Source organism: Diabrotica virgifera, chromosome 7 (assembly GCF_917563875.1).
Source record: "Diabrotica virgifera virgifera chromosome 7, PGI_DIABVI_V3a".
NCBI classification, from domain to species: domain Eukaryota; kingdom Metazoa; phylum Arthropoda; class Insecta; order Coleoptera; family Chrysomelidae; genus Diabrotica; species Diabrotica virgifera.
Genome location: NC_065449.1, coordinates 239,294,007 through 239,321,993, shown reverse-complemented (window position 1 = coordinate 239,321,993; position 27,987 = coordinate 239,294,007). Strand labels below are relative to the sequence as shown.

At 33.4% G+C, this 27,987-nt stretch overlaps 1 protein-coding gene across 1 annotated transcript; it reads left to right on the top strand.

Annotated features, from left to right (window-relative positions):
• LOC126888081 (whirlin-like) lies at nt 1-27,986 on the top strand. Its single transcript, XM_050656100.1, has 2 exons — nt 1-273; nt 27,522-27,986. The coding sequence occupies exons 1-2, from the start codon at nt 40-42 to the stop codon at nt 27,741-27,743; spliced, it is 456 nt and encodes a 151-aa protein (XP_050512057.1). The 5' UTR covers nt 1-39; the 3' UTR covers nt 27,744-27,986.
• Nucleotide 27,987: the final 1 nt, after the last annotated feature.

The following is a 27,987-nucleotide window of genomic DNA, read 5'->3' as shown; positions in this document are numbered from 1 at the left end:
TTTCAGGAACTAGCCCACAAACTCTCCAGGAGTTTCGATATGAAAGACGAGCAAAATCTTTTAGAGACTGAGGGCGGCATGAGGCGGCACCAGTCGATGCAGAGGCTAGCGCGGGACGGGATGCTTCCTGAGCACAGAGATCCTGCGAAGGTTGTCCAAGACGAAGAAGGCAATTTGAGGATTACTGTCAAGAAGACCAAACCGATTCTTGGGATAGCCATCGAAGGAGGAGCGAACACCAAGCATCCTCTTCCAAGGATTATTAACATCAACGTAAGAACAATATTTATTACATTAAAAAAATTGGAAAAAATCTTTTGTAAAAGGTATAAATTTTTTATTAAAAATCCCTTTAAGGGCTACATCACAGATCGTTTTTGATTTTATTAAAAACAATCATCAGTGTTAAAGACTAAAATAAGCATAACCGTTTTAATGAACGCAACGTTGATATTTAAATTGTGACTAAGGTTAAAGCAAGTTGGTTATACTTACAGATTGGATGCCAGCTGTGCCACCAAAGAAATACTAGGGTAAAAACCCTTTAAATGTTATATAGTTGCATTAAAGGTGCATACTTTATTAAAACACCATAGGATGGATATATACAGTGGCGTAACAAATTATGCCGGGCCCCCCCGCAAAGTTGGAAATGGAGCCCCCTTTAAAAATTTTAAATGTGACTTGTAACAAATACCTATATGTGTTACAGCCCAATAAATCAACGTAAAATATGGCGATACCGTGTAATTTTCAATGTCACCACCGAATTGGTTAACTGAAGACCTTTCGAGTTATTTATGAGTATAAATGTTTATTGTTCAACAAAAAAACCACGTCTTTAGTCGATTTTTCGTAAATAGTTCAAAGAGTAAGTATTCGATCGAAATGAATAATGTTAGCAAAAATGTATCTAGCTTATAAAAAAATGAAATAAAAATGAAGTCTACCGACTCAGTAAAAGAAAAGTTGTAGCACATGAAAAGTTTTTCTTATTTTTCAAATTCCAAGTCAACTATTTCAACGTGAAATAACCAAAAAATGAAATACTTTTCGGGGAACCTCATTAGAACTTTTTTAAAGTGTTTAAAAGAAGCTTTATTTTTTACAAAAGTTTGTAGCATCAAAACTAAGCCAGTTACGCTTAAAATACAGTTAATTCCATTTTTTGGTAAAAAAATTGTGAAAATCTCCCCCTATTTAGCACCCTAAATGAAACTAATCATTATCGCCTTACAAATTACTTAACTTTTTTATATGACCTGTAAGTTTCACCGGTTCAAAGTGCTTATTTTTAAAAGGGTTTTAGTTGAAAGGGCTTGAACGAGTCACTAATTACGAGTATATGCAAATTTTAAACAGCCATATCCTAACCAATTTTTGTCTTACAGAAAAACAAAATAAAGCCAAAATATTGAAAAAAGCAAGACCTATATTTCTTTACTCTTTGAGATTTTTCGTATCACTAATACTTTTTAAGTTATTTTGAAAAAAAGGGCATTTTTCCAAAATAAAAAAACTGTTTTTACTATGAAACCAAATTTTTTCAAAAATAAGAACTTTCAACCGGTCAAACTTACAGATCATCTAAACAATAAATATTTAAAGTAAATGGTAAAGCGCTAATGATAAATTTTATTTGGGGTGCGAAATAGGGGCAGATTTTCACAATTTTTTTTAACCAAAAAAGGGGCCAACTTTATTTTGAGCGTAACTCGTATAGTTCTGATACTAGAAACTTTTATGAAAAAATAAAAATAAAGCTTTTTTTGAAACATTTAAAAAAAGTTGTAATGAGTTTTTTCCGAAAATTGCTTCATTTTTTAGTTATTTCAGGTTGAAATATTGGATTTGGAATTGGACGAATAAGGATAATTTTTCATGAGCTTCAACTGTGCTTTTACTGTGTCGATAGACTTCATGAATAAGTACACAATTTTTTTGTATCTTATAAGCTACATTTTTGCTACAAATATTTTTTCGATATCTAATATTTAATTCGATAAATACTTATTTTTGAGTTATTTGCGAAAAACCCGTCTGAAAACATTGTTTTTTTTTAAATAAACATTTTCACTCGCCAATGACTTGAAAAGTATTAACATAGATAAAGAAACTCTATAGAACCAAAGTTGCTTATAATTATTCACTTTATACATTTCCGGACTTAGTTTAAACGTATGTTTTTCACCCCAAGGAGAAGTGTCACCCCCTCCAACTTTGCATAAATTCAACTTTGAAGTGGAGTGTAACTATAACCTAAATCCAAATTGTCAAGCAAATACGTCCGTCGTGACGCTGATAATTTCACTCCAAAACTGTCATTTACTGAGCTATTGGTGTATTCATGCATTGTTTATGACGACTTACATTTTTCATCTTTATTGGTATAGAATAAAATAGAACAAAAATTACTAAATGATTACATTCGTATTATTCTATGGGATGAACAACTTTCTTCGTGCATACAACTTCATTTTCAATACTGCACTGCTTAAAAAACGTATGTATGCAAATAATATAACAACAAATTTTTACATAAATTAGACAACAAGATGAGTCCCTTGACATATTATGGCCATGTAAGCTTCATGCTGAGGAGGCTCTGTTACGCCTCTGGATAATTGTATCGAAATACTAAACGTAGGTAAAGATTAAAGAGAAAACCCATTTCTAGATTTAAAAATATTGTTCTAAAATTCGGCAAATTGCAATTATCAAATCTTTCAATAGTCACGTACAAAGCATTATAGTTTATCGTCGTCACTCATAAAAGTTCGTGAGACCAGAAAGGATTAAGTTTCTAGATATGAGATGATTCACTGGCCGAATACGCCAATTTAGAAATTTACGTTTTTAAAGTTAAACACACAAAGTAAAATCATATATCTATAACAGATTTTTACATAATAGACGATAAGATGGGGCCCCTGCTCGACTGGGATCCCCCGCAAGTTTCACGCTGCGGGGGCCTCTGTTGCGCCCCTGGATGTAGATTAAACAGAGTAGTGCCCTTAGGTAAGGTATGGACCTTCCCAACACGTGGGGTGTAAATTGAGTTGGTTTAAACCATCCTATGGAGTTTTAATCAAGTATGCACCTTTAATGCAACTATATAACATTTAAAGGGTTTTTACCCTAGTATTTTTTTGGTGGTTCAGCTGGCACCCAATCTGTAAGAATAACCAACTTGATTTAACCTTAGTCAAAACTTAAATATCAACTGATTCCAATTAAGCACAAAATGGGCAAAAAATGGTCGAAAGGAAATTATTCACTTCCGGTTTTAACAAAATTAATTAAAATAGAATAATTCGCACACGACAATATAGATACACTTATGTTTATAAAGAATTCGTGATCATCGTGCAAGAATACCTATAAAATCATGCCTTGGTAAACTTTTAGTCATAAAATGTTTTTCTTTAAAAGCTTTTTATTCGCCTTTTTTTCAAGGTGAAATCTTTACCTTGTAACTAATGCTATTCTAGCGTGATTTAACCTTAACCCTCTCCAATATATAATGGCAGCTCGAAGATTGTATTTTTTTGAGAATTATTTGTAATAAAAATTTTTATTTTGTCTATATATCAAGATGTTCTTTTGCGTGAAAAATATTTGACCTTTTAAATTAACTAATATTTTGTTTTAATAATATAAACGTGTTCTAAATCTTCTTTGGCCATAAAAGAATAATATGTATTAACTGCGACATATTCGACTTTTCAAAGTGTTTTTTGAACTTTCTGCATGTTAATATTAGAGACAGACACAGAATCGGTCAGAACATCACCCTCGATCAATTTATCTTTGAGCTCGTTATAGAGAATTTAAGTAGGTATCTATAACGGATCACAAGAAATAAATAATAGGATACAAGCCAGCAACCGATGTCTTTATGCCCTTTAAATCATTATAAAATCGAAACAACTAACAAGACGTTCAAAGATACAAGTATATAAAACAATCATAAGCCCCGTAGTGATGTATGGAAGCGACACGTGGACGATAACAAAGTCAAACGGAGGGAGACTACGTGTTTGGAAAAGAAAAATCCTCAGGAAGACCTTTGAGCCTGTGCTTAATGAAGCAGCAGGACAATAGGGGCTAAGAACTAATAAAGAGCTCGAAAAACTATATGCAGACGCCATCTTAAAAGAAATAAAGTCCAGAAGACTCCAATGGACAGGGCACCTCAGAAGACATTCTAACCAAAGAACAGTAAGGCTGGTATGGGAAGAAGTCCTAACTGTAAGAAGACCACGCGGACGCCTTCGACTCTGGTGGCGAGATAATATACCAGGATACCTGAAAGCTATGGGCTTGGAGAAGTTGATAGAGATTGCTCAAAATAGAGAAGAGTGGAGGATGTTGTCGAGTCGGCTAAAGGCCACGAAGGGTTGTAACGCCACGGAGTAATTAAGTAAGCATGTTAATAATATTAATCCTTCGTTTGAAATGATTTCGTTGTTTCTGGATATAACGTAATTTGTTGATCCTCTATATGTGCCTTCTTGTTTGTGGCCTATTAGGTCCTTCACCTTCATTATTTGACGTCTTATAAGCCGACTTATTCCTTTTTCATGCTACATTTCTTTTAAAAAACGTTCCAAGTAATTATTTTTATTCTTCTAACCCAAAAATGTGTTAAATAAGCTTTGTTATTTCCATTACATTTTATTTTCATTTTTCTACAGAACCATGGAGTGGTAATATAATGTAATCCATTTAAATATTGGCAAGAGTATTGTTGTAAAAGTTAAGCCACACGTAGTGCAGAATTTATATAACGGGTTGCATGTCACTAAGAAGTTAACCATGAACAATATTTAAATTGTTAATAATATTTTTAAACGCTTTTCTTTAGTTCAATCGTTTGTGTCAAATTTTTAGACGTTAATTTGACTGCCTTTTCTTCAATGCAAATAAATAAAAATTTGCAGACATATGCATTCGCGGGAACAATACACGAATAGTCAATAAAAATTTTTTTATGTTTATTAATAAATTGTTTAAATAAAAAAACGATTTTAATGGATAACGCTTAAATTCTCTTGTTTTTTACATGCATAAACTTGAAACTTTTACAGATTGTAGCTAAATTATATATTTATTAAGCTCAACAGGCCGTGAAGGCCTAGGGCTGAAAGATTTAATTTTTCCTTACAATTACTATTACATATTTATATATAATGCTATATCCTATACTACTATAATATATACAATATTACATTTGTTTGTATAAAACACTTACTACTACACTTAACATTATAGTCTTTCCATACATTTCTTCACCACTTCCTTCCATTGTTTTCTGTCCAAAGCTTTTTCTTTCCAGTTTACAATATTACTTTGTTTTAAGTCTTCATATACGCTGTCCTTCCATCTCCTTCTTGGTCTTCCTATTCTTCTTTTTTGTATTGGCTTACGTAATAGAACCATTTTTGGCATTCTCGCCTTTCCCATTCTTTCTATGTGTCCTAAGTATCGGATTCTCTGTGCTTTGATTGCCGTCGTTATTTTTGGTTCATTATATAGTTCTTCAAGTTCCTTATTATTTCTTCTTCTCCATTGACCGTCTATTTTCACGCCTCCATATATTGCTCGTTGTATTTTCCTCTCCCATCTTTCTAAAAGGTCTATTTCTGATTTTTTAAGCACCCATGTTTCACATGCATATGTAGCTGTAGGTCTGATAACTGTTTTGAAGATTCTTATTTTTGTTTTTCTTGACACATCTTTGGATTTCATTAATGGACGCAATGCTCCATACTTTTTGTTTGCTTTTGCTATTCTTGCTTTTATTTCCCCTTCCCCATGTCCCTTTTCATCTACTTTTACACCCAGGTATGTAAATTCTGAAACTCTTTTAAATGCGTATACATTTTCTCCTTCTATCTCCAATGTGAAATTGTCTTCATTTTCTTTATCTGTTTCTCCCATTATCATGTATTTTGTCTTTTCCTTATTTATGAGAAGACCAAAAGGTTTGGCTTGTTTTATTATATTGCTCATTAATTTTGTTAGCTCTTTCTTACTTGTCGATAATAATGTTAGATCATCTGCGAATGCAATACATTGGTGGCCATTTTTAAAAATCGTTTCCTGTGTGCTTATTTTACTTTTCCTGATTATTCCTTCCAGTATTACATTAAAAAGAGTCGTTGATAGTGGGTCTCCTTGTCTTAATCCTTCCTTTGTTTCAAAATTATTTGATTTATGTCCCTTCCATGCTATTTCGTTTGTGGAGTTATCCATAGTCATCTTTACCATCCTGACGATTTTACTTGGTATGCCCATTTCTTTCATTAGTGCGTACATCTGTTGCCGCTTTACCGTATCATAGGCCTGTTTAAAGTCGACGAACAGGACGTATACTGCTATTTTATATTCGTAGCACGTAGTTTGGATTTCTTTTAACGCAAATATTTGGTCTGTCGTCGACCTATTACTTCTGAATCCTGCCTGATATTCGCCCAATATCTTTTCCGTGTATTGATTCAGCTTTTTTCTTAAGATGTTTGTCAATATTTTGTACACGACTTCTAGCAACGCGATACCTCTATAATTTTCACATCTCATTTTATCACCTTTTTTATGTATGGGGCATATCCTTGCCCTGGTCCATTCTCCTGGCATTCTTTCTGTTTCCCATATACTTTTTATCAGGCTATGTATCTCCTTGTGTAGTCTTTTTCCTCCTGCCTTTATCATTTCCGCCGATATTTCCGTTATTCCTGGGCTTTTATTGTTTTTTAGCCCTCTTATTTCATTTTCTATTTCTTCCCTCGTAGGTGTTTCTATTACTATATGGTCATCTTCAATTTCCTGGATTGTTCCCCTTTCTTCTTCGTTTTTGTTTAAAAGTTGTGTAAAATAAGTTTGCCAATTTCTCATTATTTCCCCGGGTTCATTTATTAATATTCCTTCCTCATTTTTCATATATGGGTTATGTTTCTGATATCCCCTTTCCATTTTTCTTGTTTCCTGGTAAAAGGATCTTATTTCCTTTTTTTGGAATTTTTCCTCTATCACTTTGAGTTTTTCTTCGTTGTATTTTCTTTTTTTATTTCTGCATGTTCTCTTCATAATTCTCTTCAATTCTCTATATTCTTGTGTGCTAATGTCACTATTATTTCTTAAGTTTTTTATTCTTATTTTTCTAATTTCTTCTGCTATTTTTTGACATTCCTCATCATACCATTCTTTTGCTTTGTTTTCTATTACCTTTAATTAATATTTCTTTACTGGTGTTTAAAACTGCTTCTTTTATGCTTTCCCACTTTTCTTCCGGGTCTAGTGTTTCTGGTTCTTCGTTTAGTCTGCTGGTTATTTGTTGTTCGTACTTCTTCTGTGTCATATTATCTTTTAGTATTGCTGTGTTGAATTGTTTTTTGATTTCTTTGTCCCTTTGATTGTCTTTCTTTATATTAGCATTTATTCTATAGGCTGCTCTTACCAAAAAGTGGTCTGAGTCACATTCCGCTCCTCTCATACTTTTTATATTTATTATATTATGGGCGTGCTTCTTCTCTATTAATATGTGGTCTATTTGATTTATTGTCCTTTTGTCAGGGGAAATCCACGTTCCTTTATGTATATCTTTTCTGCGTTGGTATGTGCTTTTTATTACCATTTGTCTTTCTGTGGCAAAACCTATAATTCGTTGACCATTATCATTTGATACATCGTGTTTACTGTATTTTCCTGTTATATTTTCATATATATCCTCTTTTCCCACTTTAGCATTGCAGTCTCCCATTACTATTTTGATATCAAATGCTGGTAATCTGTCATATTCTCTCTCTAGTTGCTCATAGTATGCATCTTTGTCTTCTTCGGTGGCGTCTTCTATTGGTGCATGTACATTTATTATGCTTATGTTTCGTTGATTCCCTTTTAACCTGATTGTGCACATTCTATCTGATATCGGCTTGAAATTCATCACTCTGGTTTTCCATCTTTTCTGTATGATAAAGCCTGTTCCTAGCAATCTGTTATTCCCCCCACTTTTAAAAAATACTATATCATCTATTTCTACTATTTCTGTGTCTAATTGTTTTGTTTCTTGTAAAGCTAATATATCTATTTCATATCTTTTTGTTTCTCTAATTAATTCTTTAAGTTTTCCCGTTTCATAAGTGCCTCTTACGTTCCATGTTCCCAAATTAGTTTTCATTTTCTTGTTTTTAATCCCAATCGTCTCCTTGTCCATTGCCGTTGTTGCTACCGTTTCATTTACGTCGTTTAGTTTTTTTGGTTTCTGTTTTGGTTTTCTATTTTTAAGAGTTGTTGCTGATGTTTATTCCATGTCCATACCTCCTCATTTATTTTTATTTTTTGAAATCCTACCTTGACGTTTTTTCCTTCCAATTTAGCCTCTTTTGCCTTCGTTCTGATTTTACCCTGTATCATCCGTTCATTTTTGTCCATGTCGTCATTAATATATATTTCTTTTCCCTTTATGTCTCTCAATTTGCCTTTATTTTTCATAATTTCTTCTTTGTCCGTTGCATTTTCGAGCTCAATCAAGCAGGATTTACTTCCAATTTTTCTTGCGCTTTTTATTTTTGTCTCAACTTTTAGTGCATTGCATAAAAAATCTTGGACGTTATCTTTTGTTATGTTTTGATCGTAGGTATCCATATCTACTCCCTGCAGTATTATATTATTTCGTCTTTTGTCCTTTTCCATTCTGTCTATTTTATTTTCCAATTCTTCCACTTTTTGTTGGGTTTCTCTGTTTTCCTGTTTCAGCTTTTCATTTTCTTGTCTGAGTTCCTTCATTTCCGCTCTGTACTCTTTTTGTTCTTCTCTTAGTTCCCTTATTTCCATTGTGATAATATTTAGGCTCTCCAATATTTTTTCTAGTTGCCTATCATTCCCAGGCGACCGATGTACTTTTTTACTTCTGCTATCGTCTGCCTCATCTTCCGATTCATCTCCTCTTTTTCTTGTCTTTTCGTCCACACTATACTCGTTCTCAGCCATTTTGTACGTAGCGTTAACTGGGCACACCCGTTTCAACCACGCGGAGGTATGCCCAATTATCCACGCACCAAAATTGCTTTTGTTTTTCGGCAGGTGTTTCTATTTTTTTAAATCCGGCAACACCGCTTGAAATTTGACCAGCGTTCGCCAGTGTTTATAAGCTTATCTGTTAGCTGTTAACCTCACTTTTATTTGTCCGTTTAGTATTTTATACTATTTTTACCGTTTTTACTTATATTATTCTTGCATTAGGTAGGGCACAGTTTATACCTTTCCTTTTTCACTCACTCAGCATTCAATGTTCGCTGCACCACGCGAAAATCGGGTAAAATGCAGGCGAAAATTAAAACACTTTGTTTTCTATCTAATGCCACGTTGCCAATCCTTGTAGCTAAATATATGAACTATTCATAATTATACTTTTTACGTTAATTGTTTACGTTATGCTTCATAAATAAACAATAAAGTTTCAAATTTTTTACCGATTCCTACTACTTTTCATGTTTGTACATCATGTTTATAAACATCCTAAGCGGCTACGATTTTGAACGCTCATATCTTTGTTTATATAAACATCAGCGCTTATTCGTGTCAAATTTCAATACGATGCGAAACAAAACTTCAACCAAAACTCGAATTAAAAAAATTCGTGTTTCTTACGTAGTCTTATAAAAACCACCGGTAGAGACATTTCGTGCTACAATTAACATTAGAATTCATAATTCGCGAGACAGGGTCTACACCCTACACCGTGCAATAGTAAAGCATTAGAAGAGATGAAAAGACTGCGAAAACTGTAATAGGTGTAAATAATGATTTTGATTTAAGAAATGTATGAAGAAATTACAGAAAATGTACAATGTATGTATCAAATGTTGAAATAAATGCAAAAAATGTGTCTATCATAATATACATTCTTTTTTTAACATGACGATATATTTTAATGTTTGAAAAGTGTAAAACTAAAAAGTAAAAAATAAAAAATATGAAAAAAATTTTTTTAAGAAACGTTTTAGTTACGAGTGACTAAAATTAAAAATATCATAAAAAAATAAACTAAAAAGCAAAAAATAAAAAAAAATTCAAACTCGAAGGATTATTCGAAAAAAACTGTTAGACAGATTAAATATACAAAAATCTCACACATTCGTTAAAAAATTGAAGAAATCTAACACATTCGTTAAAGAAAAGCGTGGGGCGCGGAAAGTAGAAAAGTATTTATCCTCAAACCGGTTATTCGATGAAAATGCGCCCCACGCTTTTCTTTAACGAATGTGTTAGATATTTTCAATTTTTTAACGAATGTGTGAGATTTCTGTATATTTAATCTGTCTAACAGTTTTTTCGAATAATCCTTCAAGTTTTTTTTTTGAGAAAAGGCAAAATTTTTTTTTAATTTTTTGCCTTTTAGTTGATTTTTTTATAATATTCTTAATTTTTAGGAAAAGCGGTTCTAAAAATTTTTTTGTCGTATTTTGTTATTTTATGATATATTATTTAAAAAGAAATAAAGTTAATTAAATGTCCTTAATTGAAGGAAAACCAGCAATGGCTACCAGATTTTCTACTCCTCACATCCCGGCTATTTTGCTCAGGGCACCTTTGAACCGAATTTCTTCTTCATCTGAATTAAGGTCTCTCATTTCATTCGGTCTATATCCTTCAAACGATAAGTACCCCTTTTGTTCTTTCGAGCAGGGAAGTCATGTTGCCAATCCACTAACATCGACTTAGTGTCGAGTCGATGTGTCGATTTAAAAACTTTGTAACTTTGAAATTTTATACTAAACAGAATGTCACTAGTGATGATCTGATAAGGTCGAAAACGTTCTGACAAAAATTTATAATTCATTTGGATGATTTTTTTTAATGTATATACATTTTCAATTTATTTGCAACACGAAAATGCAGCAGCTGCATAATACTCTGGTTAAATCGAAGAGTGCAGGAAGAGTCTATACCTGTTTCGGAGGTCTTTCCCCCTCATAAGTAGTCCCATATCCTCTTCTCTCCGATTTCCTTAGGTATCAGACTTTGGGCCCTTCTGAATTGCAAAGAAGGAAATGTCACGGATGAACTAGAGCCATCTACCGAAAACAAAGTACGTTATCAATCGAAGTAGCACAGAAAACGACAATAAATATCGTTCCCATATCACCAGATTGACATCAGGTGGAATACTTTCTTTGGTTACACCTCCTGAGATTTTCAAAATTTATAAATCATACAGGATGCCGAGGAAATTAACATGAGAGAATTTTAAATAATTCACAACTCATCTGCTCAGCTTGGTAAAAGTTCCAACAAGAAAGATTCCTTAATATTCAACAAAAGAGTAAATGAATTAAAAATGTATAAATATTTTTAATTTCTTTGCAACACGAAAATGCAGCAGCTGCATAATACTCTGGTTAAATCGGAGAGTGCAGGAAGAGTCTATACCGGTTTCGGAGGTCTTTTCCCCCTCATCAGTAGTCCCATATCCTCTTCTCTTCTGACCAAAGAAAGTATTCCACCTGTTGTCAATCTGGTGGTATGGGAACGATATTTATTGTCGTTTTCTGTACTACTTCTATTGATAACTTACTTTGATTTTTTTAGTTTTTAATAAATCCTACCATCTTACAAATGAAGTTTTTATTTCTCTGTAAGTTTTTTATAACTATGGTGTACAGCCAACTACCGAGACTTTCCCTTTTATTTTATAAAAAGATGTTTGAAATCGGCAGTCATTCTCGGGGGATGGATTGATTAATTTATATATTTATAGTTACTTCTTCTTATAATTCTCCTATCAATTTAATTTTATCTGCTCCGTAAATAAGGGAAATTAGGAAGATCCGGGAAAAAAATTCATAAAATTACTCTTACATTTAGGTGTTCCATATTTAATTTACTTATATGTACAGAGAATGTGAGAGAAACCTGAGCGACAATCAATTTGGATTTCGTATGGGGCTTGGTACGAGGGAGGCATTATTTGGCCTCCAGATATTAATACAAAAATGCAAAGATCAGCGAAAAGACGTGTTTCTCTGTTTTATCGACTACGAAAAACCGTTTGAACTAGTAAAACACACAGAACTCATGGTATAGAGACCATAACAATGTGGCCCTGCCCTTGTTAAAAACCTATATTGGGATCAAATGGCGTCAATCAAAATAGACAATTAGTGCAGTCACTGAAGGTTTTCACCTCTGATTTCGTTGAACCTCTATCCATTTTCATGAAAATTGGTGAGCAGTTAGAGAATACCTCAAGGAACATAGGTGACATGATGCCAACTTGCGGTTTTACCCTGGGGGTGGATGCCACCCCTTTTCTAGGGTGAAATTATTTTATTAAAAATAATACCATAAATCGATAGAGGGACGAATTCTCCGCAAAATTTGTTATATTAAGTTATTAACATAAATCAATACTTTTTGAGTTATTAAAGATCAAAAATTTTATTTTTTCGTAAAAAAAAATGCATCTTTTAAAGCTGTTTTTCACGTATAACCCAAAAACTATTAGCTTTTACAACAAAGATATGCTTACCAAAATTGAACACAATAAAAAATGGAATACACTGTTCACTCAAAATATTAAACTAATGTAAATTCAAAGTGAGTTATAGGTAATTGAATGCATGTTTTTTTCGATCAGTACTCAAATCTAAGTATTCAAGCTTCAATAACGGGAAAACAATTCATTTTATAAAATATACCTGTTTAACACTTATCAAAGTACTTCAGAATACCTAACAAATGAGCTCCAGAAGAAGTTATTAGCATCAAAATTAAGCAAGTTATGATCAAACTAAGAGAACCCTTTCGAATTTTTTAGGAAAAAGTGAAAAATAAAACATACGCCAATTCCACAAAAATTAAAATTTATAGTAATCCTCACAAAAATTTCTTTATATTAGCAGAAGTAATGATTTTAACAATTTTCACCGGTTTAGAATGCATATTTTTGAAGAAAAGATATAATTTAAAAAAATCAGAATTTTTAAAATGTTCGTCATTTTCCTTTTCTTTTGATAATAACTATAAAAATACTCAATATACGTAAAAAATGTTAATCAACCAAATATTAGTTTTTTCTATACCAAATATTATACCTGTCTTAACATTTCTGTAGAGTGAAAAATAACCGAGATAGAAACGTTTAAATCTTAAATTTTGCTGCGAGAACCATGTAACCGTGACCATTTAATCTTTGATTTTTAAAAAAGTAAGGGGTTTGAAAGATTATGTTTAACGCGTTTTAATAGCACTTTGAATTACCTTTCAAACCGTTTTTAGGTGAAACTGATATCTTAAAAATTAACGGAGTTATTAAAAAAATCGATAACATTTTTTGGAAAAATTTTTAAAAGATAAAGTTTGAAAAATTTTAGTAGCATAACTTTTAATGCTATTATCTTGATCGGTATCTCATTTGATAGATATTTCAAAGTACTTTCACAAATGTTTAATAAGTTTATGTTATAAAATGCATCATTTTCCCGTAATTTAAGCTTGAATACTTAGATTTGGGTACTCACTGAAAAAAAATGCCTTCAATTACCTACAACTCACTTTTAGTTAATACTAAAAGGTTTTTTAGTAAGGATTTTATTTAATTTTTTATTAGCTTCAATTTTGGTAATAATACCTTTTTTGCAAAAACTTATAGTTTTTGAGTTATCTATGAAAAATCGGTTAAAAGCATGCATTTTTCTTACGAAAAATTAAAATTTTTGATCTTTAATAAGTCAAAAAGTTTTGATTTATTTTAATAACTTTTTTTAATAATAATTTTTAATAAAATAATTTCCACTCCCGAGAAGGTGTGGCATCCACCCCCAGGGTAAAAGCGCAAGTTGGCACCATATCACCTTTGTTTCTTGAGATATCCTCTAACCACTCACCAATTTTCATGCAAATCGATGGAGGTTCAACGAAATCGGAGCTAATAGCTCATATCCACCTTCAGTGACTCCACTAAATCGTCTAACAGCAGAAATGTCAATAAAAAGAGGAGTTCGTCAGTGTTGAGTACTTTCTCCACTATTATTTAATATATATTCTATATTGCTATAGGGGCATTAATCTATATTGCTATAGGGGGTGGAAATATGTAATCTCGGAATTACAAGTATGAGGCATATAGAAACCTTTGGGACGTGGGATTTTTGAAGGATGCTGAAGATATCTTGGACAGATCACATGACCAACAACGAAGTGCTGAGAAGAATGGGGACTTAAAGAGAACTCCTACACATTGTAAAAAACAGAAAAACAAACTAGTTATCTAGGATAGAGAAAGATACAACTTTTTACGACTCATAATGGAAGGAAAAGTGGAAGGAAGAGGAGGTCCAGGAAGAAGAAAATGCTCCTGGCTGAAGAACGTAAGAGACTGGACAGGCATGGACACACATTCGATACTAAGAACCGCTCAAGATAGAGAGCAATTAATAGTTGTAGTTATAGCCAATCTTCAGTAATGCAAAAGGCACCTTAAGAAGAAGAAGAATATTAAATTTATGTATGCTAAATAGTGTATTTGTTATTTTCAAAGAACCAGTATAATTTTCCTGTACTATTAAGTATCGGGATCCCATTAAAGCAAAAATATAAATCTACGCGTCGCGAGAATTTTCAAGTCTTCACACTTTTTCTTCTTATTTTCTCTAATTTCTTTTCTCCCCGTCAGACTCTCAATCACTCGGAAGTGGCTTTCCTTCAAGGAATTGTATCTCAGTAAATTTTCGCCTTCTTCGATCAGCATTATTATGCAAATTGCCTTTTTACTCTCCAATAAAATAAGGCTGCTGAAAAAGAAAAAGAATTGGACTCGGGAATAATGGATATTTGGTAAGCAAGCAATTGTTAGACATTGGAAGTCACTCTTGCATTAGATATGATTCAAATAATTTCCATTTACACCCAAATAAGTTATATTGTCTTTGCATAACTTATAATAATTTTGAATTTTTCCGTAATATGAATTTGAGAAATTAGAAATTTCCCGAAGGTATATTTATAATGCCCGGTTGCACCAACAGATCTTAAGCTGAAGTCGAGAATATCATAAGAATTAATATAATATAATTATAATATATTACAATAAGAATACCATAATATAATAATAGATATAATTGATAATAAGGTAAGAATCTAAAATTATGGTGCAACATAAGTGATACTCAATGAGGCCCTATTTATAAGTAGAGCTTAGCTAATCTGGAACTTAAGATCTGTTGGTGCAACCAGGCATAAATGATTATTTATCATTGTCCGAATGATCATTGTCAAGGAAATCGAGACACGCAGTGCATGACTGCATTGTTCCATTGAGAAGGAGTTTTTCCTTGGTAAATGCATTCGGTGAAGAGTTTAGCCAAAACCTGGATAATTCTATTTCCACCTTGTTTGATTGCCTCGATCACTACTCCGTCATCGCCAGAGGATTTATTATTTTTCATTTCTGAAAGTGTCTTTTTAACTTCGTATGGTGTTACTTCTGGCATTAATTCTGATCCCTGGTTTGTGATTTTGGGCAGAGGATGATCTTGCTTTGCGTTGGTGCTCTCATACATTTTACAATAAAACGATTCGACAACCTTCGGCTCTATCCGTAGCAATGTTGTTGTCTTTGTTTCTTATTCTGTACATGTCAATTTATGCTAAGGCTTTTTATCGAAAAAAAAAAGAATGTGTGTCTACTTTGTACGCACGTAAGAAGTTATACTTCTATTATATGATTTCAACGAAATAAATATACTTTCAACAGGTTATTTGTATTTTATTTAAAGATTAAACTAATTTTTACTTACTACTTTCCAAAAATTTTTATTAAAACAACACCAAAAATAAAAAAAAATAGAAAACACACGGGGATTCGAACCGGGGACCTCTCGATCTCCGGTCACACGCGCTACCACTGAGATATATTCCCTTTGATTTGACAGGTTACAAGATTTCTCATACATACTGACAAATTTAATAGACCAAGTGAAGTATACAAAAATACTTTTTCTACAACTGTGTTAAAATAGTTATTTTCTTAACAAGTGCAGAAAGTCATTCTTTTCCGCACGAGGTGTTCTATTTAAAATTACTGAGCAAATAATGTACTTGCGTTTTGACTCACCCTGTATTCAATATAAAGAAAATTAGCAAAACTTTACGAAAATTTTGACAATAAATAAAAAAATATGACCATTGCTCTTGTGCTTGCTTTTATTTATACAGGTAGTTAAACTTTCATATAAAATTGGTTATAACTTTGTAAATACCCCGTATAACGTACCAAACCTTTATATTTTTGTAATCGAAAAGTTACGAAGATTTCGAATATAAAATAAAATACACGGTGTTCTATTTAAAAAAACATAAGTTTGGTCTGCCACTATGTTATCGAACACCCTGTAACATTCTAACTAATTTTGTAATGTGAATCTCAAAGTTCGCTACAACTTTTGTTATTAAGTTTTATCGCTATACATTATTATAACGGATCTACAGAGCTTCGCCCCACTAATTATCTATCACCCTATATAATAGCAGTTAAATATTGCATTGTTAGCTAGTTCTAAGCTATCCCGAAAATTTCAGATGTCTAGGTAGCCTAGAATTATTTTTAAAATGGATTACAAAATTTGCGGAGTCCGTGACACCAACCAAGCCAAGTATATAAAAAGGTTTTAAAAATAACAGTTATGAAAAACAAGTAATCAAATAATAATGAAATTTAATTATTTCAATTAAGCAAATGCTCATAATATTGCCCATTGACCATTTGACAATAATTGAGGGCAACATTATGAGCATTTTCTTAATTGAAATAATTAAATTTAATTATTATTTAATTACTTATTTTTTATTACTTTGTTATTTTTTATTATCTTGTATATGGTAGGGAATAAAAATTTGAAATTTTGCAGTTATGTATAACTTTACACACCCTATGAAAATAGCTATAAAAATAACAGTGTTGCCATTTAAGAAAATTAACGATGACGTCAAATCTCTAAATTGGGACACCCTGTATACATTATTATTATATGTCAAACATGAAAAATTGAAACACCAATCGACGGGTCTAAGCATTTTTCAAAAAAAACAAATAGTATTTGAATTATTGAATTTATTCCAAATTACAGACATAACTTTGTTATTTTTTATTATCTTGTATATGGTAGGGAATAAAAATTTGAAATTTTGCAGTTATGTATAACTTTACACACCCAATCAAAATAGCTATCAAAATGACAGTGTTGCCATTTAAGAAAATCAACGATGTCATATCTTTAAATTGGAACACCCTGTATACATTATTATTGTATGTCAAAAAGGACAATTTGAAATACTAATCGACTGGTCTGAGCAATTTTCAAAAAAACAATTAGTATTTGGGATATTGAATTTATTCCAAATTACAGACTCTCTCTGTATATCATTGCACTTGACGGGTTTCTGAAATAAACGATTGATATGTTTAGCAAGTCGAAAAATGGTCGTAATTTCTGGTGCAATCCCATGAATAGGGAATTGAAGTGTGATTCAAAATAATGGCCAACCAGTTAATACATTTGTTTTACCTTTGGTGTGTTTCTCTCCACGTATATTATGTGAACCAATGAATCTACTCACCCTAATTTCCATTAGAGTTTAATTAAATTTAGATTGAAATTATTCCGTGTTATTTCAAAAGACCTGGATTATAATGTCCAGTGATTAATGAGCAATGACTTTGTAATAAATAAACCGATCGACATGGAATACGATTGCCAGATGTGACACGTAACTGATTTTACGCTTCTTGTAGCCATAAAATCATTATTTAAGTATATAGTAACAATACTATATTACCTCTTAATTTGTTTCAATAGACAGTTAGCAATTAAAAGCACTTGGGATCAAATAAATTCACAATACGAAGTAAAAGAAGATATAAAATCAAGCTTCAAATAATGTATGTTGAAAATCATACAGAGAAAGTTTATGGATTGGTCAGTTGTAATTAACGAGAAACCCAGGAGCAATGGATCAATAATATCTCCTTGGAGCTTGTATTAATTTCCTATAGAAAAAAAAAACTAACATCTGCATATGTTTAACTTTAAAATCAATGCCATCTATCTTTATTTTGAAGTTTTCATTTGCAGTTCTTTTTGCAATAATAAGATAAAAAAATATATACCTAATGAAGATGATTAGAGTAATCAAAAATATGTACAGAAATAAAAATATCACCAATAAAATATAGTCAAACGAAACAAAATCGATGAAAACAAAACAAGGACTGAAACAAGGTTGTAGTCTGTCGCCAGCGCATTTTAATGTATACATAGAGGATCTAAATTATGGAATAAATTCATTTTCTCTAAAATGGACGACTTTGGAGAAAAATCCTGAAACAGGTCGATTTTTATTTTTAAATTACAATTGTTTGGCATATATTTCATACTAGTGACGTCATCCATCTGAGCGTGATAACGTAATCAATGATTTTTTTAAATGGGAATAGGGGTCGTGTGGCACCTCATTTGAAAGGGTGTTCAATTCTCTATTCAGTAATATAAACGATAATATCATTATTTATACAGGGTGACCAAAAAAATAATTTTTGAATTAAATTAATTGACGCAAAAAGAAGAATGTATGTAATTTATTTAACTCAAAATACATTGTGCGGCTGTCAGTAAATAGAAAAAAATGTTTATTTCACAAATAAACATTTCTTTTCGCTTAAATTAAATCACAAACGGCTTCAACCTACCTCTTGGCAGTTTGAACATTTGATTTAAACGAAAAGCAATGTTTATTTGCCAAATAAACATTTTTTTCTATTTTCTGACGGCGATAGAATGTATTTTGAGTTAAATAAATTGCATACATTCTTCTTTTTTCGTCAATTAATTTAATTCAAAAGTTATTATTTTGGCCACCCTGTATAAATAATGATATTAATGTTTATATTACTGTATAGAGAATTGAACACCCTTTCAAGTGCGGTGCCACACGATCCCTATTCCCATTTAAAAAAAATCATCGATTACGTCACCACGCTCAGATGGATGACGTCACTAGTATGAAATATATGCCAAAAAATTGTAATTTGAAAATAAAAATCGACTTGTTTCGAGATTTTTCTCTAAAGTCGTCCATTTTAGAGAAAATGAATGTATTCCATAATTTAGATCCTCTCTGTATATTCAAGTACGACAAAGCAAGCAGAGGCTTATTGTGCATTGATCAAATTTAATATTATTACAAAATTCATTTCTTCTTTGACCGTCAAGCGGAAGAGATCGAGGTCCTAACGTTAAATTCACTGCAGTGTTGCCAAGTATTTAATTATTTCTTTGAAGCGGAAACCTGTACATTTTGGAATTAAAACGGAAACTTCGGTAAAATGTAAATATTTAGGATCCGAGCCACGAGGATTTATTTTTAATGTGTTCAAATTCACTACTTTAAGAAAAACTAATTCAGTTAGTTCAGTCAAAACACTTGATTTGCTTGTTTCGTGCTTCAGGCCATCCTTTTTATGGTCTTCTTCTACTACGACTGCGTTCAGGCGGTCTCCAATGTACAATATTTCTCGTCCGTACATCTTCCAAAAACTGCTCCAAAAACAGTACCTTCTGCTCTATTACATATACAGGCACGATATCAACAAAAACAGCCAAACACATAAAAAGAAAGAAATAACACCAGCTTTCAGAAGAAATAACAAATTTAACAAATACATTAATAACAATAAGAGCCGAAAGAAAAAACAATTACAGAGTGGTGTAGGTATACAATCTTACATGACTGTGGTTACTATTCAAAAACTTACAACATCGGGCAAATTGGCAGAACCTTTGACAAACTTATAGCAGAACACAAAAGGGCTTTCAATAATAGAAAAACAGATTCTACGCACGCATTTCACCTTCTAAATAGATCATAATCATTATTTTAATGAACAGTTTCAAATTCTTCATATTAAAAAAATAAAGGTATTAAGCTATCTTTATTATAATCTATGGAAAATAACAAATTAAAAAATACAGATAATTCTGAGTGATCAACTTGAGACAAACAGCTCTCAACTCCTCAACCTATTCAATTGGAGTCTTTAAAGTGCAGGCACATAGTAAAACATTATATCACTTGAAAAAGGCACTCTGCCGAAACAGCTGTAGTGGCAGAATCGGACTAGTAGTTTTGTTTTCACAGCATGTGGAAGTGAGCGTGTTTGAGGATTTTGGAAAAATAAAAAAAGAGCAATATTGATCTGTGATTTAAACCTTGTTTTTTAAAGGAAAATCGGACAGCAAAATCAAAGAGCGCTTGAATGCCGTGTACAGTAACCCTTCTCCTTCCATGACGAACGTCAAAAATTGGTTTAACGAGTTGCAACAGGGTAGCACGTCGGTTTTTGATAAATCATGGCCAGTGGTGGGATCACGATCGGTAGAATTCTATTTTGCTGACGTCACAAAACGAATTTTACAATGCGAAAATCGACGGTTGCTAGGCAACGTGACGTCAGCAAAATAGAATTCTACTCATCGTGATCCCACCACAGGTGCCCCGAAAACAACTACTAAGGATGATAACGTGAAAAAATCCACGAGCCTCTTATTGGCAGACCACCTACTGCAGATGCGCGGAATAGCTGAGATCATGATATAATGAAACCGAGGATATGACACCACGCAGCTCCTGTCAAATGTCAAGTGACGTCAATACGTGACGATCTCGACATTTTTGTCATTTGTTTCTGCTATTTATACAGGGTGTTTGGTAAAGAATGGGCCATAGCTTAACCTCAGGTTCCTGAGGTTAAAATAGGCCGATTTAAGCTAACTTACCTTAGTACAAAGTTTATAATAACCGAGATACCGGGTGTCAAAGTTAAACTTTTTATTTATTTATTATTGAATATTTCCTGACAGGTATGAGATATCAACATGAAATTTTGCATGTGTGGATTTTTTGGGTCGAGAAAACTAAATTCCCTACCAAAAATTATGTATTTCCCAGGGGGCGCCACATACGCCTTTTAGCACTCATTTAGTACGTTTAATTTTTTTATCCCTCACTCTGTATAATTTTGACAGTAAAATTTTTATTCTCCTATTAGTTTTACTTAAAAAAGGTATAGTTCTTTCATCTCCCTAAACTTAACCGTTTTCGAGATAAACGCATTTTAAATCTGCGATACACCATCATTTTTAGCATAATATCATTGTAGTTACACCCGAAAAATAACTTAAAACCATAAAATTATCCAAAAATGTATCGCAAATTTCTTCAAATGGAATTTGCGATGCAATGACATAAATTTGAGAACTGGCACAATTTTTATGGTTTTAAGTAATATTTCGGGTGGAACTACAATGATATTATGCTAAAAATGATGGTGTATCGCAGATTTAAAATGCGTTTATCTCGAAAACGGTTGAGTTTAGGGAGATAAAAGAAGTATACCTTTTTTAAGTAAAACTAATAGGAAAATAAAAATTTTTACGTCAAAATTATACGGGGTGAGGGATAAAAAAAATTGAACGTAATAAATGAGTGCTGAAAGGCGTATGTGGTGCCCTCTGGGCAATACATAATTTTTGGTAGGGAATTTAGTTTTCTCGACCCAAAAAACCCCCATGTACCAAATTTCATGTTGTTATCTCATACCTGTCAGGAAATATTCAATAATAAATAAAGAAAAAAGTTTAACTTTGACACCCTGTATCTCGGTTATTATAAACTTTGTACTAAGGTAAGTTAGCTTAAATCGGCCTATTTTAACCTCAGGAACCTGAGGTTAAGCTATGGCCCATTCTTTACCAAACACCCTGTATAACAGCCAACAGGTTAAACATTTGGAAAAATTGGTTGTCAGAAACGATCATTATATAGCTATTTCTCAATTAGAACAAAATGAGATCGATACTGAAATAATCTCACAGAATGGTGAAGATGACCATATAAGAATCGGTAGATATGGAAACAGGAAGATATAACCTAAGAAATTGTGATCAAACAAAAAGCCTTCACACAAATTTCCACTGCAGAACAAGTTACAGATGTGATGACCAGACCTCTAACGAAAATAAGATTCCACATCCTCTCAAAGACGGGACTGATGTAGATGCGAAAAACCTTTTTAATAACGGAAAGTATTAAAATTTAGTAGGTATTAATAAGGTTTTTCTCATTCAGTGAATGTCATAATTACGTTAGTGTGATAATAATTTTAATGAAAATATCACTATTTTAAGTGCACATTATTTGCCTATTTTATCTTCAATATATCCATAATTCACAAAAGTTTATATCCATTACTTTATCACTACGTTTCGTAAAAAGAAATTTAACATAAATAATCCGTAATTTTGTTACCAGAATGCTTCCACTCTTCATGTTATCCATAGGTTATTTCAAATTGGCGCCGCTTACTAGCCACGTATTGACGTCATGCGCAGAACCGAACGAATTTCAAACACTTTGGTGTCATATCTCCTAAATTTATTGTATCATGGCTGAGATACCCACGCGGCGTGGGTCATATTCTGCATGAAATTTTGTGAATAAGAAAGCTGTCGGCGCGATGGGTGCCGTATTTGCTCACTCAGGACAACAAGCACTACCACGAGGCCACTTCAGAGCAGTGATTGGGATTATTTAAGCGTAGTTCGAAGGAGTTTATATATTATTTCATAACCGCTGACGAAATATGGATGCACTGGTACACACCAGATACCAATGAAAGCAAAACAGTTGACGTCACCCCGCGAACGTCTTCCGAAGAAGGCGAACACTGTCCTATCGGCCGCAAAGCCGATGGCCACCGTTTACTGGGATTCACAACGTGTGACTTACATCAACTTTATGGAAAAGGACAAAACGATTACAGGGCTTTACTATTCCGAATTATTGGGCCGATTCGAAGCCGAGTTGCAGAAAAACGGCCTCAATTGGCAAAAAAATGCTCTTCCACCATGACAACGCACATGCTCACACCTCTGCCGTTGGCATGGCGAAATTGGGCTACTAACTGCTGTCCCATCAACCGTATTCTACAGATTTGGCCCTGTGCGACTTCTTTTCGTTTCCAAACTTGAAAAAGTTAGTCGCTGGGCAGAAATTTAAGTCAAATGAGGAGTTCATCGCCGCCACGGAAGCCTACTTTGCAGACCTCGAGAAAACGTCTTTTTCAGACGGGTTAAAGAAGTTGAGACATCGCTGTGTCAAGTGTGTCAAGCTAAAAGGAGACTATGTAGGGGAGAGTCGGCTATTGGTGCGCGCCTTAGGCAAATTCAGGATATTTCACAAACTTGAAACATTTCCGTTTCCAAATTTTTTGAAGATAAACTTCAAAGGCTTAGGTATATTGGTAGGGACCGCATTTAATGAATGGTTGAACAGTAGAAGAGTGAGAGGCGAAATTTCCAATTGGTGTAACGCGCACAAATACCTGACCTATTCGGCTAATGGTGCGCATATGTCGGATAACTGTGCGCAATAATAGAACTTACAAATCACCTTCGAAAATGTAGCTTATTGAACATAAATACTAAAGGAACAAACAAATACACGGAAAAAGATAAGAAATCAAGTTACAGATATTTAAAAAAATCTAAGTATTGCAGAAGTCACAAATTGATATATCATTCTGGACTATCCTGTCGTATACACATGGCATGAGACCACTGACAATATATCGAACACTTGCACCATACCTCGTCTTCTTTGCTACCATTACCACAATACATAGAAGTCATTTTGATCTGACACGAGAGCTTCTGAGCAGTTCACTTTCTGAAATAACTTCGGAGCTGTTGTGTCCAAAAATTTTCCTTTTTGTACCTTTTTTCAATTTCGTGGTTTTCTCTTTGCCCCTTTCTCTACTTTGACTGTTGTTTAACGCTTGTATACGTTTTATGACGCAGTCACAAAACGTAAAAAATGCCTTTATATACCTTGCCGGCTAATGGTGCCCAATGCTCACCATTAGACAACGTTAGACTTTACCACATGACACAAAATTTAATAAAAACAAAAAAGAATCGAGCAAAACTAACTATATCTGTTTTCTAATTGAAAAATAAGATTGTTTTGCCTTCGCATTGCAACTGAATAAAAATGAAATTTTTATTTTATTTTTATATTGATCGTTATTTCTTTGAGTAACTAGGTCCATTTTCTGTTGGAATTTACCAGCTGAACCATAGAGGTATATATTAACATAGAGGGAGCCTACCTTCCGCGCTTCCTGACGACAAGATCTCATGGACTGGTTTGCTGCATCTCTTTCTAACACATTGTATCGAAAATCTATGAATGACATTCAGTGTGAATATAGGCACGGAAGAGGAGGACAACTGTAGCAGCTTTACTATGCGTAAGAGTGAAACAGCACTAATCCAAATAAAAAAGATTGTGTCGTCACTTCGCTCTGAATGACACTCTCTCTATGCTAATATATAACTCTATGAGCTGAACAGACGGGGTCGTGAATTGTAAGTTTTTTGAATTCCCTATTGTCTTCTTCGCTTCAGCATCCATCTGGCTTGCAAATTTTAGAAGCCATGGAGATGTTACCAAGAAAATGGACCAATAAGTTTTCAATTTAAAAATCTTTTAGTAATATTTTAATATTTTTAAATATTATTAATATTGCTATTAGGATTGAAAACTAATTCATCCAACTACATATATCAGTGTTTAAAATGGTAAATAAATAAAAGATATAAGTACTATTTAAACTATATTTCTGACAAGAAAAAAAGTTTTCGCTTATTTTCTCAGTCACACAAACAATATCATACCACGCGAAAACATGTAAACGATAACTGCCAACCGGTAAATTATCTTCCGACATTCGTTTGTGTCGGATAGATAGGGCAGTTGTTGCTACTAGATGGCCTGACAATATAGTTTTTGCAATTTTATATAAAATAGGAGATTCGAAACATTGATGCGCACAATTACCGGACGCGCACCATTAACCGACTCTCCCCTACACAAATAAATCACCACTTTTCCCAAAATGTTCGTTTTTCTGTTGTAGACTAAGTACTTATCGGACCGCCACGTAACTTTACTTTGTTTACATTATCAAATTATTAATCTTGAACATTTCAAGGTTTCATCTCTTACCTACCGCAAAGGGTCACGAAATCAATAAACATAAATAAACTTCCATCAACATCTTCTACGGTATTATTAAGATGACATATTTTACTTTAAGTCAAGGTTACCAGTGTTGCTCACCTGCTGATTCTTTTCAATTTCTATTACAGCGTATGCGGAGTTAAACATTGCAAGGTGATTACGCGTATTAATTCAATACATTCTTATATGTATTGGAGATGGCTAATCTTGATAACCGTGGAGACAAAAATTAATTGGGTAGTTGTATAATGAAATTAAAACGGATTGTTGTTTGGAACGAAAGGCTCAATAAGCTTTGTTGTTCATTCGTTCGTTGTGCAGGATGTAGCGAAGAAGGGCTATAAACTCTGGTACCCAAGAGGCTAATAGATTGCGAGAGGTACGCACTGGGTACCACACAGTAAATAAGAATCAATGTATTGGAATGTGAGGTATAGGAAGACGCTTTTGTGTGGAATCTATAAAATCTACCGATTTATAACTAAATCAGTAAACTAAATAACAAATTTACCAGGAACACTGACTGCAAAATAGCATCAGATCTGTATAGCTTTCAAACAGGGGAAGGCAATGGTCGAGCTGGGCGTACCCAAAAAATTAGTTACCCAGTTAATAGAGGTAAACTTCTACTTCTTCTTGCTATGGTAGAATTTCAAATTCCGCTTCATCTTGTCCAATTAACTGAACTTACACTCACAGAGAGCATGGTAAAACCACAGTATACAGAGGGGTATACCTCTGTATATTGTGGTAAAACTTCAAAACGATTTCTCAAGACCCTTCCATTGCAAAAATAGACTCTCAAATTGATGGACAATATTGTCTCTTATTTAACCTGGTATTAGAAGCTGGTATTTAACCCAGATTAAGGGCATAGGCCGCCTGTCAAAATGTTCAATGTGCTTTAAATATACTAATTTTTTTCGAATCCTGAAAAAACTAATAAATATTTCTGAAAAATTTAAACGCAGAATGAAAGACTGCATTATTACCGAAGGCTGAAAGTCCCTCAGAATAACCAAAAAGTTTGTTTTGAGTGAGTTATTTGAAATTAAAAGTCCTTTTTTTTTTTCGCCCCTCTAACTTAATAAAATAAACACTATAGAAACTTTCAGGGACTTTCGCCCACGGTAATAAAGTAATCTTTCATTCTGCTTTTACATTTTTCAAAAATACTTATTAGTTTTCTCAGTATACGAAAAAGATGAATTCATTTAAAATACATTGAAATTTTTGATAGGCGACATTTTGCACCTATACCTGATATAAACACTCAAAAAATAATGTAGCGTAGGCAGCACTAGCCAAAAGTTTTAAGCTTGAGGAAAATTTAAATGCTACACAACCTTCGTTCACTCATTACTCAATCTTCAGTATTTGCCCTAGACAAGTAATTATATTGCACAATTTGCAATATTGCGCAATATAATTGATCATCTAATGCAGGGGCTCCTAACATTCTAGCAACTGCGTACCACCTGATACGTTTTGAAGATTTTGGCGTACCACCAAACACCGGTGGGGGGAGGGGTATATAATGGAAAGAAGCCCCTCCAATTTTTTCAGAAACATATTTTCTATTAGAAATATATCTATTGGCTTGTTTTATTTTATCTAGAAGTCAATTAAGGATTTCTCTTTAAAACTGTCTTCTGTGAAATCGATTAATATTTCCTGTACTGTAATTCTAACTCATTTTGTGGATGATGCTGTAACAGGATATCTGATCCAGTCTAGTTTGGAATAATCTTCAGAGAAATATTTATTAAAACTTTCTTCAAGAGATTCCAAGTGAAGAATTATATCAGCAACCACATCTGGCATAGGAGATGTTTCGTTATCGTTAAAAAATGTTGACAGCGTAGGAAATACAGAGACATCCTTCCCCTGTATTTGAGAACATAAAAGAACCAGCTTTTTCTTGAAGGAGTTTATTTTCTCATTGGCTGTGAAGGGTGTTGTGTTTGCTCCCTGAAGAGCCATGTTCAGCGTGTTAAGTCTGTAGAAAATTTTAGCTAGATTCGCTAATCTTGACAACCATTCTTCACCACACAGAGCAACGACTTCTTCATGTGACTCTTTTTTCAGATAAAAGCATTAAAACTTCTGACCTCAGTTTCAACTGACATAAAAACTTGTGCTGGGGTGAAGAGACGCACTGGCACTTCCGCAGACAAAGGCCCATCATAATCGCTTGTTTCACCCAAGCGACGCGTACCACCTGAAATCTTCCCGCGTACCACCAGTGGTACGCGTAGCCCCGGTTGGGAACCTCTGATCTAGTGGACTCCTAAGAAGCCTTTTGGTGAAAATCTATAAAATCTTTTTATATAAAAATTATATTTATTAAGATAATATTTTAAATACTATTTACTTTCCAGGAAAGTGGTGCCGCTTTCTACGCAGGCGGCCTCGAGGTCGGCCAACTAATCCTCCAAGTGGACGGTACCAGGGTCGACGGCCTTCAGCACCAAGACGTCGCCCGCCTCATAGCCGAATGCTTCGCCCGAAGAGATCGCGAAGAAATCGAATTTCTGGTCGTGGAGGCAAAAAAGAGCAACATGGAGCCGAAGCCGACGGCGTTAATCTTCCTAGAAGCTTAACATTTGCTGAGCCTCCCCCCTAGTGACCCTCCGGGGCCGAGTCACCAATTAAAGGACTGAACGGATCTACGATCTACGATTTACTACATATCACGTGTATTATAAATGACCAGTCTGAGACTCACCACACGTTCACGCTCTCACTGATCTAATATAAGGCAGCACGCGGTTGGTAACGGCTCAGATTGGTTACGTAGTTGTCGTAGCACGGAGAAGGATTTGCGTATATCTTTGCGTCATTTTA